The sequence below is a fragment of the Hyperoodon ampullatus genome (assembly GCF_949752795.1).
Source record: "Hyperoodon ampullatus genome assembly, chromosome: 4".
In the NCBI taxonomy this organism is placed as follows: domain Eukaryota; kingdom Metazoa; phylum Chordata; class Mammalia; order Artiodactyla; family Ziphiidae; genus Hyperoodon; species Hyperoodon ampullatus.
Genome location: NC_136917.1, coordinates 28,688,697 through 28,704,692, shown reverse-complemented (window position 1 = coordinate 28,704,692; position 15,996 = coordinate 28,688,697). Strand labels below are relative to the sequence as shown.

The 15,996-nt window shown below is 60.2% G+C and overlaps 1 protein-coding gene across 1 annotated transcript in view; it reads right to left on the bottom strand.

Moving 5' to 3' along the window:
* KDM4B (lysine demethylase 4B) overlaps positions 1–15,996 on the bottom strand; it is a 103,087-nt gene that overhangs the window by 42,089 nt on the left and 45,002 nt on the right. The window contains exon 8 of the mRNA XM_079701954.1: positions 13,441–13,578. Within this exon, the coding sequence (XP_079558080.1) occupies positions 13,441–13,578 (138 nt within the window). The remainder of the gene's footprint in view (positions 1–13,440; positions 13,579–15,996) is intronic.

The following is a 15,996-nucleotide window of genomic DNA, read 5'->3' as shown; positions in this document are numbered from 1 at the left end:
TTTGTTCCCTATTTTCAGACGTGGAAAGTCTCAGAAAATGTCATTGCCCTGCTCTTTTCTTGGAAGTCCCCAGAGGATGTGTCCCTCCAACACACGGTCAGAGCAGGACCTTTAAAGAGAAAGGGAGCGAATGCTCTATCACCCCACCATCCTCTTTGCTTCCCAGGAAGCGCCCAGATGCTGATGGCGCTGGAGTTGGTCCCACTGGATCCAGGGGCCCCTCTGCAAGCATTCTGCTACCTGTAAAGAAACTATCAACCCATTGGCTCAGGTATGAGCCCTGCGTCTTCCCTGGGAGGCAGGGCTGGGGCAAGATGTGAGAAAGTCATCATAACAGACCCTTCTAGGGGAAGAGGTCCAGCCTCATGCAATCAGGGTTTGAAATGAGCTAACGCCCTGAGAGCTCCCAGTACTGGAGCATCCCGATCCTAAAGCAAGACCCCTCCCTCCTATTTCTCCGGCCCCTTCCCCTCCCACTCACCCGGACAGTGAAAGGCAGCTGGGCTGTTCTCTGTGTCTGATTCCCCAGCCTGTTACTCTATTCTCAATGCCTAAGGAATTATGCTTTACAAACCATAATAATCCCATGCAAAACTGAAATCACATAAAACGGTGTGCTTTGGGAAAGTGTGTGCTTTGGGAAAGAGACAAAATGAAAACCACGTTGAAAGCCAGACCTTCCTTTAACATCTCAGCTCAAAAGGAAAACTCGCCCAAATTCCAAGCCCAAACAGTGGGGAAAGGGGACTCCACTGACCACCCACCCCTCTCCCCGTGCAACCCTCCCCTCCCTGCCCAACCCCGGCCTGTCCCCAGTGACCTTGAGGGCTCAGTCTGCGGGTCTCCCTGGGCGGGGCTTCAAACAAGATCCTCCGAAGGCACGGCCGGGGGCTCTTTGGGGAGCAAACACACAAAAACCTTCCACAGAGCCTAACAACTCCAGACTGACACCTGGGCCCCCCAGTGCCTGAGATGTAAAGAACGTGGAAGCCTGGGGAGTTGGGGGGACCCTCACCAGAGGAGAGCGAGGGCCCCCATCCCCCAGCAGCTGTTCACCCCCAGAGCCACACACACAGACAGAGCTCAGGACAGACTGCACGGTGGGCGCGCAGAGTCTGGGGAACAAAGGGCAGCAGATCCCCCCTCCCACCCCCGCTGTTCCCACTTTCTGGAGTCTCCTTCCGGGCCATCCCAACACACGATGCAGATGTCTTTTCCTCTCCGGAGAAGAGCCCCTCCAGTCACTGCTTACATGGTGCCTTCCCCAGAGATGCAGGGCGTAACCAGCCCCCGCACCCCTCTCGGGGGTGCACGGTGTTCCAGTGCCCAGATGGCCCATCCCGCACGTGGGCATTTAGGTTGTTTCTAGTCTCCTACTACCTGTTTAAGCACCCACATATATTAAGTTAATACAAACCTGGCTGCAGTGACCATTAACTTTGCTTCCCTCGGTTCCTGATGGACGTGACCTGCTTTTTCCTTTTCGTTCTACTTTCCTGACTGTTGAGTCCACAGTCTTCAAAACACCAATTCTGATAGAAAACCCCTCAACATCCTTACGGTTCTCCCCACCACAAGCTATGTGCACTCGGCTCAGGGTTCCCTCGGCCACTCGGCTGCAGGAGCCATCACAGAAGGGAGAGGAACTTCCACGGCTTCACTGACGACCAAAGTCACCCCCGACGCCAGGTACAGGAATGCCCCGTCTCACGGAGGTGGAGAACTGGGGTCTGGGGCTGCAGCAGGAGAAGGAAGCCGGCAGCCCCAGGTCCCCCCAGATCCTCCGTGGAGGGTAAGACCCCTCTGCGTTGCCGGAAGCCGGGCGGGAAGGACCCTGGGGGCACTTTGTGAAGACTCACTGTGCAAACACTTACGACATGGGCGTTTCAGGAGGTAACCTCTGCCTCCATAAAATGTTTACCAGCCCCTACAAAAAGCTCGCTGGGGACCACTCCACGCAGCCTGGAAGGCGAGCCTGCCTCTGCAGGCAACTGCCCTGCCCTCTTCCACCAGGGGCCAGTGGCTAGGGGTCTGGGGAACCTGCTGGAATCTGATTCCTAGGGGAATGCACACATTCTACGGTACATCTGTCGGGGGCAACCAGGCCCCCAGGATCCCCAGGTCGAGAAGCCCTGCTCCAGGCTGAGCAGGGCCAGTAGCTTCCTTGGAGTGCCCGTGTCACATCCCTGGCTCCTCTGCCCACCCCCCCACCCCTCCATCCCCAGGCCCCCTTCCCTCCCAGCAGGGCTCTGCCACACCCATCGCCCCCCCTCCCCTGCCCCAGTGCTCTGATCTGAGCCAAGGCACGTGGCACTGACAGCTGGTCCCCCCAGCAAAGGTGGAAGTGTCACTGCTGGACCAACGACAATGCCAGGAACACCCTCGCTCCCCCTCGGGAACTGCACGCTGCCCGGGGCCACTCGGCACACGCAGCCAGCTGGGTACAGAGTACAAGGCCGGGAGGACCCGGAGCCTGGGGGGCTCATCTGCCATGCTTCCCCTGATTTAAACAGCACCAAGCTTTAGGAGACCACCTCTTCCTAAAAGGTTGAACAGACATTAGAGTTTGCTCATGTCAGATGGCAAAGCGGGAGAGAGGAGGCACAGCAACCAGCCTGAAGACTATTAAACGGGGTTCACTGAGATCATCCCCAACAGCTTTGTGGTGCCGACTCCCTGCCCTCGGGGCTCCTGCCTGCCCTGCTGTGTGCACCGGAGGAGGCCTCAGGATTGCAGACCCGATGTGGGGAGGCCGGGCCAGGCGCGGGCCTGTCTTCCAGACCACGGTTCGCTTTGGCTGTGCCCCGAGTTGCAGACCCCCGAATGTTCACTGCCCGAGGCACCTCCACGAGGGGTCTCCTCGCACAGTGGAAACGTCCTACGTCTATGTTGTCCCCGAGAGCACCACCGGCCCACGTGGCTATGAACTAGCACTTGCTGGTGTGACTGAGGTACAGCACACGTAATTACTTCACTTTAACTAACTTATGGTTAAAGGGCTGTGCGGGCCGGTGGCTTCGTGCTGGACAGCGCGGCCGGGCAGCCCCACATCCCTTCTACTGCCAGCCCCGCAGGCACTGCACCTAAAACCCAGACCCAAACCGTCCCTCCCGTCCACCCCACTTTCTGCTCCTGGGTGTGGACTCACGCTCCTCCCCCACTGCTCCGCAGGGGACAGGGCTCAACGGTGTCCCCCAATGCATGTCTGCCAGGGACCTCAGAATGAGACCTTATTTGGAAAGAGGGTCTCTGCAGACAAGTTGGCCGAGGTGAGGTCACGCTGGAGCAGGGTGGGTTCTAAATCCAGTGACCGAGGCCTTTGTAAGAAGAGGGGAAGCTGGACCCGGACATGGGGACAGGGTCACATGAAGATGGGCAGAGACTGGAGTGATGCGTCTACAAACCAGGGACACCAAGGATTACCGGCCACGCCAGAGGCTGGAAGGGGCAGGAAGGACCGTCCCCTGGAGCCTTCAGCCATGCCACACCTCCACGTCAGACTTCTGGCCTCCAGGGCAGGGCGGGGACACCTTCCTGTTGCTTTCAGCACCCCTCCCCTGTTGATGGCATTTTGTGACCTGAATACACCAAGGTCTAGAACCACCCCGCCCCCCAAGAAGCCCCTGCTGGTTGACGCTGCCTGCCTGCCTGCCGTGCCCTTCGCGGTCTCCCTGGGTCGGAGCGCTCCTGGGCGTCCTGTCCCTCATCTGTGTCCTCCTCTGCACCTCGCCGACTTGTTCCCGTCTCCCAGCAACTTGCAGATGACCGGTGCTGAGCAGATGCTGATGTGGGAGCGACACGCGTGCTTCCTAGGGAACAATCCCGGGGCCGGGGGCGCTTCAGCCCACAAAGTGTTAAGCACCCAGAGACGGGGCAGAAACCACCCTCCCAGGAGCCTGCATCTGTCAGGACCAGAGCTGGCCCCCTGTTTCTGATGTAATTACCCGCACTGCAGCGGGGACGCGATAACAAACCAGTTCATTAGGAAATCCACTGGAAGCCCTCGGAAGCGCTTCATAAACAAAACCGTTAGGTGCAGGGCTCCCGGGGCTCCCCCATCCTGGCTGGCGGAGCTGCTTCCCAGGGCTGGGCAAAGTCACAGGCCTTTGATCTGCAGGATGCTGCCCCCCTCCCCAAGGTCACTCTCTTTCTTCCTCCACATAAAGGAAGCCTCTTCCGTGCGGCACTGTGGCTGCAGCCCTGCAGCCTAGACAGTTCTCCCGCCTGCTGTGAAGGGCCCTCCCACCTCCCCCTCTGTGCGGACGATGATGAACCCAGGCCCTAGGTGCCAGGCATTTCCCAAGGGTGCTCTGCCCGAGGGCCCCACCAGCCCCTCAGCTCTCTCCCTTCACCCACAGCCCCTCCTGCTGACCAGGACCCATGGAGTCCCTCTCCCTCTGTTCTCCAGGCTCCGAGGGGAGCCAGCCTGCCTGACCTCTGTAACAACCTCGTCATCCAAAGCCGCAAGGCGTTTTCCAGGCCAAGAAACAAACCCCATTCACAGGCAGGATAGCAGAAAAGCCCAGATTGAGACTGTGGACTCAACACATGTGGTGTAAGGAAAGTAGAACGAAAAGGAAAAAGCAGGTCACTGCCCTCTGGAGCGGACCTGCAGGTGGCATCCCCGGGCAACACGCGCTGGAGACTGTGGCAGGGCGTAGGTGACCCTCAAGGAACCTCGGCAGCCCAGGGCTCTCACCCAGGGGGAAGCCGTTCCAGGGGACACTGGGCGATGTCTGGGGACACCTGTGGCTGTCACGCGAGGGGGTGGGGGGCTCCTGGCATTGAGTGGGTGGGGCAGGGAGGCTGTTCCACACCCCGCAGCACCCAGGACGGCCCCCAGAGATGGTTCAGCCCCAGGGTCCACAGTGCCGAGGGGGAGAAACTCTGATGTGTGGATTTGAATCACAAGCTCCCAGTTCCACCAGGAAAAGCAGCAAAGCCATGCGGCAAGGGGCAGCAGGCCCATCAGTGTGAGCGAGCCTGGCAGCGGCCAGCACCCTTCTCCCAGAGCTGTGTGGCCACGTGTCTGCCAGTGGGGACCCCCCAGTGCTGGGAACCCACCAGGGAGGCGGCCGGCAGAAGCTGTACCGTGATGAGCGGGCAGCACCCCCTCCAGAGAGACTGAGGTGCGAGCACTCGCACTCGTGTGCATTTCCAGGGCCCACCCTCTGGGCGGGAAGCCTGAACACAGTTGCCTGCAACCCAGGCAGACAACCCCAGGCGGGGACAGGAGGGGAAGTAGGAAGGAAGAGACAGGGGCTTTGGGCCGAGGGGGCTGGGATGCCCGCCCATCGCTCACCTGGGGAGAGCCGAGGTCGGCCACATGCTGAGCCACCGGCTCTCCAGAACCACGGCGGGCGCCAGCGCTCTGCGGATGCACTCAGAACCTGGAGAAGCCAGGGGAGCAGGGAAGACGCGACGGGCTGGTGTGTTCAGTTGCAGGGGAGGGGGAGGTCTGCAACTACGCTTGAGATTCTTTGCAAGCATCTCCCAAAGAGACAGACAGGAGGTTCATCAGCTGCAAAGTTGTATTGGAGCGGCTTGGGCCACGGGCAACTCCCACCAGCCCTCCCAGCCACAGCAGCGGGGAGCAGGGTGGCCTCTGAACCCCGGCCCGGGGGAAGTCCCTCCCCAAGGGGGCCCACCAAGCACTCAAGTCCTGTCCACGTCTGAGCTGGCGGGGGCCCCTCTCTCTGCTCCCAAGGCTGCTCCCCTAGACCTGTCCTCTAGGGTGTTTTCACTCGGGGGACACTGCCCCTAAGGGGGTGAAAACTCCTTCTTGGGGGCAGAAAAGCCTCACTGTCTTTGAACAGACATGTGGTGTATCCACGGTGTTAGAATCTCACAGAGGGGCAATGAGGAAGAAAGTGTAAAAGTGTTCTGTGGGTGGGGGGGTGGGTGACAGTGAAAAAGAAGGCGGAAGAACGGCCTGCGACCCGCCCTCTAGACCAGGCTCTCATCCAGGACCTGCCCCAGGGGGCACCAGGCCACGACTGGGGAAGCGAAGGGGCCCCTGGCATTGGGAGGGGGTGGGCCCGGGGATGCCAATGCTCAGGCCGCACGAGGCTGCTGTGCCGTGGGGAGACCTTGCCTGAGACCCATCCCTCCAGATCCGGTGGCACCTGTTCTAGATGGTCCGAGTTTAAGCCAACACAAAACCGGGCCGGAAGGCAGAGCGATGGCACCGTGCTCTCCGCTCCGAGCCTCCCCGCTATGCGACTGTGTGCACCTGGGCTTGAAGCCGCTGCCAGGGACACAGTGACAGGAAGCTCTGGGGGAGGCTCCAGGGGAAGCACGTTTTATACGGCAATTGACTGCGAACCCCGCGCACCGGCCACCACCAGTGCCATAAATCAGGGAGCCAGCGAGGCGCAGCAGTGCACAGGCTGGCACCGCGGAGGCAGGTGGGCCCAAGGAGCGTCCGGGCTGCAGCTCTGTTCCTGCCCTCCTCTGCCCGGCCCCCACCGTCACCCCACCTTCTGTCACCTCCCCCCGGGCTCCAAGTTAATCGCCCAGAGCAGGCGGCAGCATTACTGAACAGAAGGCACGTGTTCTGGAGCAGCGGAAACAGTTTGGTTCACATTTCACAGCAGTGAAGTTCAAGGTGGCCCAGGCTGAGCCGGGGGGGCGAGTTTCAGGAAAGGCCCCCCGCCCTGGATGCGGGAGTGGGGGGACGTGGGGGCTGCCCCTGGAAGCGGTGCATCTGGGGACGGGCCTCCCCGCCTTCCACGTTCAGCAGAAGCCATGGGGGCGCAGACTTTCCCGGAGGCTGAGGGCTGGCAGGCGGTGGCCCAGACAGCTGGCGGAAAACCAGCTAAGTGCGCCGGGCTTCCGGCCATTCAAGCCGGCTTCTAAATCTCTCTTGCTCCGTTTAATCCGAAGTCTTCTCCTGTACGCTGTGGGGTGGCCAGGACACCAGTGCGCCCTCGGTGGAGGAAAGAGGCCCTTGTCAGGCTTCACCCGGCGCCACCCAACCGGGGGAGCTGGGAGGGACTCGTGAGCTAATCCAACATGGCATGCGGTCTTACAGGACTCATTTGAGCTCAGACCTAAAGAGGCTGATGTGTGCACACTTTATTTTCTCCAGTGAAGCTGGAGCATCCCTCTGATCTCTCTGGCTAGTAATCCCACTACAAAGTCTGCCCGGCTGAGCACGTGCCCGGGGAATTCTGTTCTTGGAAACGGAGGCACAGGCCTCTGGAGGTGGCCCCTGCAGCCACAGCCGAGCCCCGGACACCCGCCTGGGGGAGGCCGCAAGCCTGCGAGACACGTGCGGATAGAGAGAGCATCTCCCAGAACCCCTGGCGGGTTCATTTGACCTCTCTCTGGTCCTTGCAAGGTCACGAGGCCCAGAGTCAGAGCTTGATGCAGGCAAGAGCCATCAGTAAAGCTGGAGAGAGACAGAGCGGGGCTGGGGGAGCCCAGGGAGTGGGGACAGAGGGAAGGGACGGCTCAAAACAAAAGCAGCAGCATGTGACCAGAGGCAGGCGTAAGGATGCACATGGCCAGTCGGGGACTTGCCCACTGCCGGCTCTGATCTCAGGCCCTGGAGAGTCCTTGTTTTTAAGGTATCCCCAATTCCACCCCACAGACCTAATATTGACCAACATTTGGGCAAATCCCCCACCACACACACACACAATGGGATTATACATTCATGATCGAAAACCTAGCTTTTCCACCCAAAATGCCGTGCCCATCTTTCCACACCAATAAACAGTGAAACCATTTTTGTGGCTGCGTAATATTACACGGTTCACCCAGACCCCCAGCCATGGGTATAAATTTTCCACTGTGAAAATCAACGATGCGACGACTGTCCCCATATGAGGAAGGCCTGAGGACCGGCAGAGAGAGACGCACGTGTCCCACTGACGGCAGACACCCTCCGGGAGCTGCCCCCACGGGTCCCCCCAGTGGCCCACAAAGGGGCCTCCCGGTTCCAAAACCCCTTTCCCAATGCTGTCTCCTGCTTCACAGGCTCCCCAGTGTTTGTGGACCAAGGAAGGGAGGTCTGCTTAGTCAGCATGGCATACCCCGTGCACCCCGTGGACCCACCCACACCCTGTGCGCTGATAATCTGGTAATCCAGGCGGTAGGATTTCTTTAACAGCTTCACTGAGCTATAATTCGCATGCCCTACACTCCACCTCCACTCACAGAGCTGTGCATCCATTGCCACAATCCATTTTCGAACCTTTTCATCACACCAAAAAGAAACCCTGTACCACTTAGCAGTCCTCCCCAGTGCCTGGCAACCACTAACCCACTGTCTCTGTGGATCTGCCAGTTGTGGACAATTCCCGTCGATGGAATCACACACTACGTGGCCTTTTGTGTCTGCTTCTCTCACTGAGCATCATGTGTTCGAGGTCCATCCACGGGGCAGCACCGTTCCGGACCAAGGGGGTGGGAATGGAAGGCCAAGTCGTGTGTGTTCTTCTTCCCACATCTCCGAAACTGGAGGATGAAGCCAGCAGGGAGTCCCCGCCCCCTCCTAGAGTCTGTAAAAGCCTCCATCTGCCATCCTGTCCCTGTAGCTACCGCCTCCTCCTCTGAGGCCCAGAGCAACTCTGCAGCCTCGCCCCTCGCCCTCCCCCCACAGACTCGGGCGGTCTCTGCCTGCCCCGGCCCCATGGGCTTGGGTTCTAATTCCTTCCACCGACCTCCACTCCGCATGGAGGCCCAGCCCCGGCTCCACTACCAGCTCCGCCATGTGTCCAGAAGCCCAGGAAGCAAGGGGCTCATCCACGTGCCATGGGGCTAGGGCCATGCGGTCCAGAACCCTTGGCGGGAGTCCAGGAGGAAGAAACAGGCAGCCCTGCCATCAGGGTGCGCTTTCCCAGGAGCTGCTGGGCGCTGGTTTGGGTGTGAGTGTGGATGCCGCCCAGCCCCGAGGATGCTCAGGGTCCACTCGGGACACGGCGCCCCTCCTACCCACGGGGGCAGGGGCCCGGCTCCCTTAAACCCCGAACGACCCCAGGATCGGGGGCCTCTCTGCCCACGGGCTTGGTAGAGAACTTCAGATTCCTCGGGGGCAGTGACCTCTCCAACATCTAGTTCCTGAAAGAGGACCGGTTCCTATAGAGCAGATACATCGACGCCCTGCAGAGTCCTGGTTCCCACAGCCCTGCTGTCGGCCCAGCCCCCCAGCCCCTGCCCAGGAGAAGAGAGGCACATGGAGGTAACGTACCCACAGCCCCAGAGGTCCATCCCTCGCTCCCTGTTAAGCACGGTTTCGCGGCTCTGGCAATAGCTAGCATCTGTTGTGCTTAAGGGACTCCAAACCCCGAGGCTGTGGACCACGGCCACGAAAACTGCCTTTCAGTAGGAAAAGGTGGCGGGCAGATGCGAGGTCTCGCACACATGCCCGAGGGAGAGGAACTAAACTGAGCTGACGAAGCCTCACTACCACAGTCCAAAAAGTACAGCCGTACTAACCAACCACCCTTTGCGCCGAAGAGAGAAAGGTCAGCCAGGGCCCTCAGCTGGGGCTGATCCTGTCCCCAGGAGACACATGGCAATGCCTGGGGTGTCTGTGGCTGTCACACTGGGCACTGAGGGGGTGGGGCCAGGGAGGCTGCTCCACACCCCACAGCGCCCAGGATGGCCCCCCAGAGGGTGACCTGGTCCCAAGTGTCACAGCGCCGCAGGGGGCGGGAGTGAGGGTGGGGAGGGGGCCCTGGATTGGGCTGGGCCAGAGCCCGAGGGGCCAGGGCCATTTGCACCCAGAGCTCTGCTGGATCCTTATCCATTTCACCCCCTTTGTAGGCGGGGATAGTCACTGGCCAAGAGGAAGGCAGGGCCGCTCCCCCTGGCGCCGGGGCAGGGACACGGTGGGCGCCCCCCACTGCAGGTTGCGTCAGGCAGGGAGCAGGTGGCCACGAGGCTTTCCTCCCGTGCACAGAGGGCTGATGAGGGTTAGCGTCAGCGACGGCGAAGGAAGACCATCCCGGAGAAGAAACTCTCCCTCAACTTGACAGTGAACACAGAGCGCAGACTGCAAGTGGGACGAGCGTGCTGTGCTCAGCAGAGAGGGCGGGAGAGGGCAGCCGTCTGCAGCCTCTGTCGCGTAGACGGGGACCAGAGGTGCTCCCTCCAAGGGGCTCTGGCAAGAGGCCACAAGCCTATTTTCTCCAGAGTTTTAGAGCCAGGGGGATGCTGGGCGACCCTGTGGCCTGCAGGGCAGACCTGGGCCCGAGGGCTGGGCACCCTGCCCGCAGTGGGGAAGTCGGGTGGGCTCTGCAGGGGGCCGGCAGTGGCACATCGGCATTTGGCCTGGGCTGCCGGGCACCAAAGCCACCAGCGCCCTCACTGGACCCTCCGGAACCTCCAGAGACAGTGGCTGGGAGCCAACCTGCTGGGGGGAACAGCCCCTCAGGTGCCGGAGACTCTGGGCTGCAAAGAAAAGAGCAAAGGAGGTGACCTTCAGCCCTAACGAGCTGGAGCCAGAGCGCCCACACCCTCGATTCTCTAGACCAGGGACTGCAAACTTCCTAGTAAGGACCAAACGGCAAATATTTTCCACTTTGCAGGCCAGACGGTCCTGTTACAACTACTCAATTCCACCGCTGTAGGCAAGGAGCCCTGCAGGGCACGTCAACGAATGGGCGCATCTGTGCCAATAAAACTACTTATCAACGTGAAATGTGAGTTTCATCTAGTTTTCAATTGTCACACACTCTTCCTTTGATTTTTTTCTCCCCCAGCTCTTTAAAAATCTAAAAATCATTCTGTTTGCAGACCATACAAAAATAGCCGACCTGCCAGGTTTGGCCCGTGGGCCCCCGTTTGCCGACTCTGCTCTAGAAGAAAGAACAGGAACACCTGAAATTCACACAGGCTGGCGAGTGTGAGAGCTTAGCCTTTAACGCGTCAGCGAGGGAGAGTGACAGAAACGGACGCTGCGGGGAGTGAGGGGCTCGCTGGGTGCCAGAAGAGGTAACGAACCAACAAGTACAGAAGTCTCTAGAATCTGGGAAGTGGACGTTCTCCCCCTTGGCTGCATTCTGAGGAATGTGCTGGAAGGGGATGCAGACGGGACGGGGGCACTCAGGCTGCAGGGAGAGGCCCCTGCTCAGCGGGAAGGGGCCCTGGGTCCCCCCGTGCCCCACCCCACCCCCCTCCCTTAAGTCCACAGGCCCAGCACCCCGGGACCCGAACAGTCCCCTGCCGCCAATGCCCTCAGCTTGTCACTTGCGAGGCCAGGCGCCCAGGTGGCCTCTCCAGCCCGGACTCGTTACGGGGGCAACGGAGCTTGGAGGTCGGGACCTGCTGTCCCGTTCCACCACCGAAAGGCCTGGAGGCTGACATCAGGTGGCAACCGACGGGTGACCCTTGGCCAGTGGCCACTCCTGGCAGAAGCCGCCGGGCACCCCAGAACCTGGGCCGGCTCAGAGCAACGCTCATCACTTGTTCAGTAATTTCACGCTCCGCCGCCTGGCGATGTGAGCGTGGAGCCCCATCTAAGGCTGCGCTTCCCAAGTGCCACTTGTTTGTGAACACATGGCTGAACCCAAAATTGCTTTTAATATCCGGGAAACCCCCGCCGGCCCCGCAGCAGGGTCGGCTCCAGCAGCACCTCTGGGACCAGCCCCGGGCCAGGCTGATAACTCAATCGCAGCCGCGGCTGGGTGGTCCCCGCGCACACAGAACTCCCTGCAAATATACCCCGGGAGGTGTAATTACCCCTGTGTATCTAAAGGGACAATCCTGACGCCCCCGTCCCTCCTCTTGCAGCGAAGCCAGAGGCTCTGCCAAAGACAATCCCCCAACAGTTTCCTGAATTAAGTATAAAAAACCCAGCACTTTAAATCCCGGGGCGCCTCTCCAGTCTTCCTGGCTACAAAGCCCATTTCCTTTTCTCAACTGCACTGACACAGCGAAGTTAGAGAAACAGATCATTAGAAAGACAGAGACGAGCCAGCCCATCTAGACCGCGCTGCCCAGCGGAGATGTGACGCAAAGCCACCTGTGAAGCTTAATTTTCTTCATCTTAATTTTTCACCCCATTCAAACGTGGAAAGAAGCAGGCGACATTTGCTTTAAGGATGGATCTTGTTTAACCCCACCTGTTCAAAAGCATCAGTCTGTAACCCCCCTGAACACCCCTGGTGTGGGGTTTCCTGCTCTTTGCCACGTGCCCTGCCGTGGACTCGCGGTGTTGCACGCCACCGGCTCCCCTCCACTCCATCGGGCCACGGCTCCAGGCTGTGACACCCGATCGTCACGGCCTAGACCCTCTTTTGCAAGGGTCCAAGGTCTGGGAAACGCTGAACGAATCAGGATCCAGGCTCCAAGTCCTCCGGGTCCACACTGCCCCCACTTCCGGGCCTGGGAGAAACCCACCATCTGTCCCAACCCTGGGTCCTGACTCATGACGGCTGAGAAATTCTGCGTTGGAACCCCAGGGCTCTGGCTTGGGAGGCTGGTAGGAAGCCCAGCAGCAGAGGCCTCTCCTGTCCCATGACCCAAATACCAGAGTGCATGCTTGTGAACAGCCGGGCCCCCTTTTGCAGTGGAGAGAAGGTTAAAGGGATTGAAACCTGAGAGCCGGGGCCACTTGGTCTGAGACTAGCTCAGAGCTGGGCAGAGCTCGCCGGCTTCCTCCGCGGCACCCGTGGTACCAGTCCTGGATAGAAGGCCCCTGGTCCCGGCAGCCAAGGAAGGGCTGGGCCTGCTGCCTGCCCGACAGCCCTCCTAGCAGCTTCTCCCTCCCAGGGCCCTGCCCAGTGCTCAGCCGCTCCCTGGACTCGCCACTATGGGGCCTCATGCCCCCAAAGCTGCCCATCAAAACCACAGACAGGTGAGTGCAGGAGAAAAGGAACCTGAGAACAAGCGCTTGGCTCAGATGTCAAATCTGTTGACCAATAATCGGCCCTCTGGGACCAGAACGGCAAATTACTGAGGAAAATCAAAGGAGTGTTCCGGCCTTTTAGTGACCTCTGAATGTGGATGGCGAGGCAGCAAGAAGCCCTCAGGCTCGAGCGCAGGGTCTGCTCTACCAGGGTTCTGCACCCTCTCTCTCTCTCTCTCTCCCGCTGTCTTTCTTGCACCCCGCAGCAGAAAAGCCCAGATGGGGAAGCTGGAGGGGGGCAAAGGCGCTGGGGCCCAAGCAGACCCCACGCCCGGCCAGGTGGCCTCCAAGGGGTCAACTAACAAGGAACAAATCTTCCCTGATCCGCAGACGATGGGGAACACACCTGGGGTCTGCCAGGAGGAGGGGAGACCCGACCCCAGGACTGCCCAGACCCCCTTCCCCTGCCTCCAGGTGAGGAACATTCTGGGGACAAGTTTGCTGAGGATCCAGAAACAGACCCTGATGGAGAATCCGAGCCTCCGGTCGAATATAAACGGCTGCCGCCCAGGCCCTGGGCTGGGTGAGCACGTGGGGGCCAGCCCCGTTTAGACCCTTCCCCAGGGTCTGCGGGCACTCACCTGAGTGGCCACCTTGCCGTAATCAATCCACCGCAGGGTGGCAAAGTTGGTAGATTCCGCACAGTTGAATCCGTGGTTGAATCCGGCGTGGTAGCCGTAGGGGAACGTGATCATGAACTCCCCAGCTTCCTGCGTGATCTGAGGGGCAAGAGGCCAACAGGTGAGGGGCGAGGCCTGACCAGAAGCAACGCCCAACACAGGGCATCATGGGCTGATGGCAAAGCCACAAGAAGCCACCGAGGAGCACAGCAGGGGGACGTGGGCTTGAGGATGTCCCAACGAGTGTCAGGAAGCCTAACTTTAGGAGCCAAAGGAGTCGGCCAAGTGACAGGCTGTGGCCTGGTTCTCACATGGCTTGGAAAGTAGGTGAGGCGAGTGGCCAGGGCGGCAGCTGGGCTCCCAGCCCCGCCGCTCACTGAGACCTCGCCAGGCCCCGAGGGGACAGACAGTCTGCACTCTCCAGACAGGCGAGCAGCAATGCTAGGATTCTAGGTACTTCTCGTTTGGCGGCGGGGGGCGGGTCCTCCTGCTTTGGGGGTAGGTGGCCTGTTGAGCCTCCATGCACTGTGAGATGTTCCCACGCGGCTCCAGGGCTGGCGAGGAGGGCCGGTCGGCACTGGCGGAGCTCGGAGCCCTTGGAGCCTTTGGAGCCCGTGGAGCCCAGGGTGGGTTCGAGTCAGCAGCACAGCGCCCGGCCCTCGTGTGAGGAAGGAGCAGGCCCACCTCCAAAACGTCCCCAGAAGCTGGCCTAAGCGGCCCCGCCACCGCGAGCAGGGAATCTGTCCACTACATCCCAAGACATGGGTCCCTCCAAGTGAGGGCAAAGAGACCAAAGCGACACGTCAGTGGGCCGGGAGGACTCATGTCAAGGTCACGACACTGCAGGACGAGCGCGTGTTTCCAGGCCTATTCAAAATGGTCTGGATGGCCAGACTCTGGTCCGGCCTCTGCGACAGAGACCCCAAACCAAGAAGTTGGGCGTGAGGGACCAGGGTGGGGGACCCACAGTGACGCCAGACAGAGGCTTCCAGAGGTGCCAGCCCGAGGCCTGGAGAAGGAGGCTGCAGCCTCCTCCCCGGGCCCCTCCCCACTCTGCACTGACTACCCCCGGCCATCAGCAAGCGCTCCAACAGACCAGTGTTCCGGAAGACGGATGACAAATAGCAGCGGCCACCATCCCTACTCGCTGTGTCCCAGGATGTGAGGCGGGGCTGTTGGACTAGAGGCTGTGACACAGGAGTGACCCTCTGGGGTCAGGAGGGCCAGTCTTCTCCTAGGCTGAGCACGTGGTGCACATCAGGCTGTCTGGAGTTCTGAGGACGGGGCCCCAAACCCGCCCCCCCGCCCCCTGACAACGTTTCTCTCTAGGGTTTCACAGACACGGACCGCACCGCCCATGCTCTGCGTCTGGCCTCTTCCGCTCAGCACATCCTCGGGGTTTATCCGTCCCGCTGGGCACATCGGTCGTCTGCTCCTTTTCGTTCCTAAAGGGGTCTCCTGCTATGAGGATGTGTTGCTACGTGCTCATCTAGCCTCCTGTTCACAGGCCTGTGGCTGTTCCTGGTCTGAGGCTCTGTGAGCAGAGCTGGGGGCACCTGTGGATTCATCTTCTCCCGGCGGTTGCTTGCATTACTCCGGAGTAAACAGACTCCGGAAGGGGCACCGTGGGGCCCCAAGAAACTGCCCAGCGGCTCTTCGCAGTGGCCGCCCGTTTGCACCCACGTGGTGGGAAGGGCGAGTTCCCCCTGCCCCCTCGGCGGCATATGGGGTATGGGGTATTCGCACACAGCGGCCCTGCGGGGTGGGCGTGATGCTCCGGCTCCCTCCCTGAGGTCTGCGGATGCCGCCCACCGAGTCCTGCCGGCGCCTGTGCACGCCTCCTTCTGCAAAGTGTGTCTGCTCAAGGCTTCTGCCCCACTTAGAGGCTCTTCAGCACTCTGTCACTGATTTGTAGTTTTCAGGGCCTGCTAATAACCCCAGAGAGAGGAGCAGAAATCGCTGGATTCATCTAAGTAACCAACGAGGAGTCAAACCCTGGCAGGGGAGGGTGGGTGGCGGGAGGTGGCGACCGGGGGTGGGGGGGGTGGAGGTGGGGAGACTTCCAGAAGCCAACCACAGAGTCAGAAATCAATCAAAACTGACGTAGCCTGGAGAAAAGCCAGTCCTTAAGAACACGGAGATATTTTTCTTTTCAAATAATGAATTGTACCCATCAAGGGAAGTCACTGTGCATTAAGTTATATTTTTAAATTCCTGTCCAAGTGACAGCCAGCCGCGTGCGGGGATAAAGCGACGGCAGCAGACGGGGGAGGAGGGGACATGTAGTGTCCCCAGGGCCCAGCGGCCAGCATCCTCGTTCTCAGGAAGGGTCCCCTGGGCCAGCTTCTGCTGCAGGACTCGGAGCCTCGTCAAATGAGATAAATAAAATTCGGGTTTGGGGATGTGCTTTTAAATGCAATTACTGATGTTCTTATCCTACTTGAGCTGATTCTGTAAAGCGCTATCTCGCTTTCCAGAACGGCTTCGTGCGTGCACTGGCCTGCGTGAGCCTCAGGG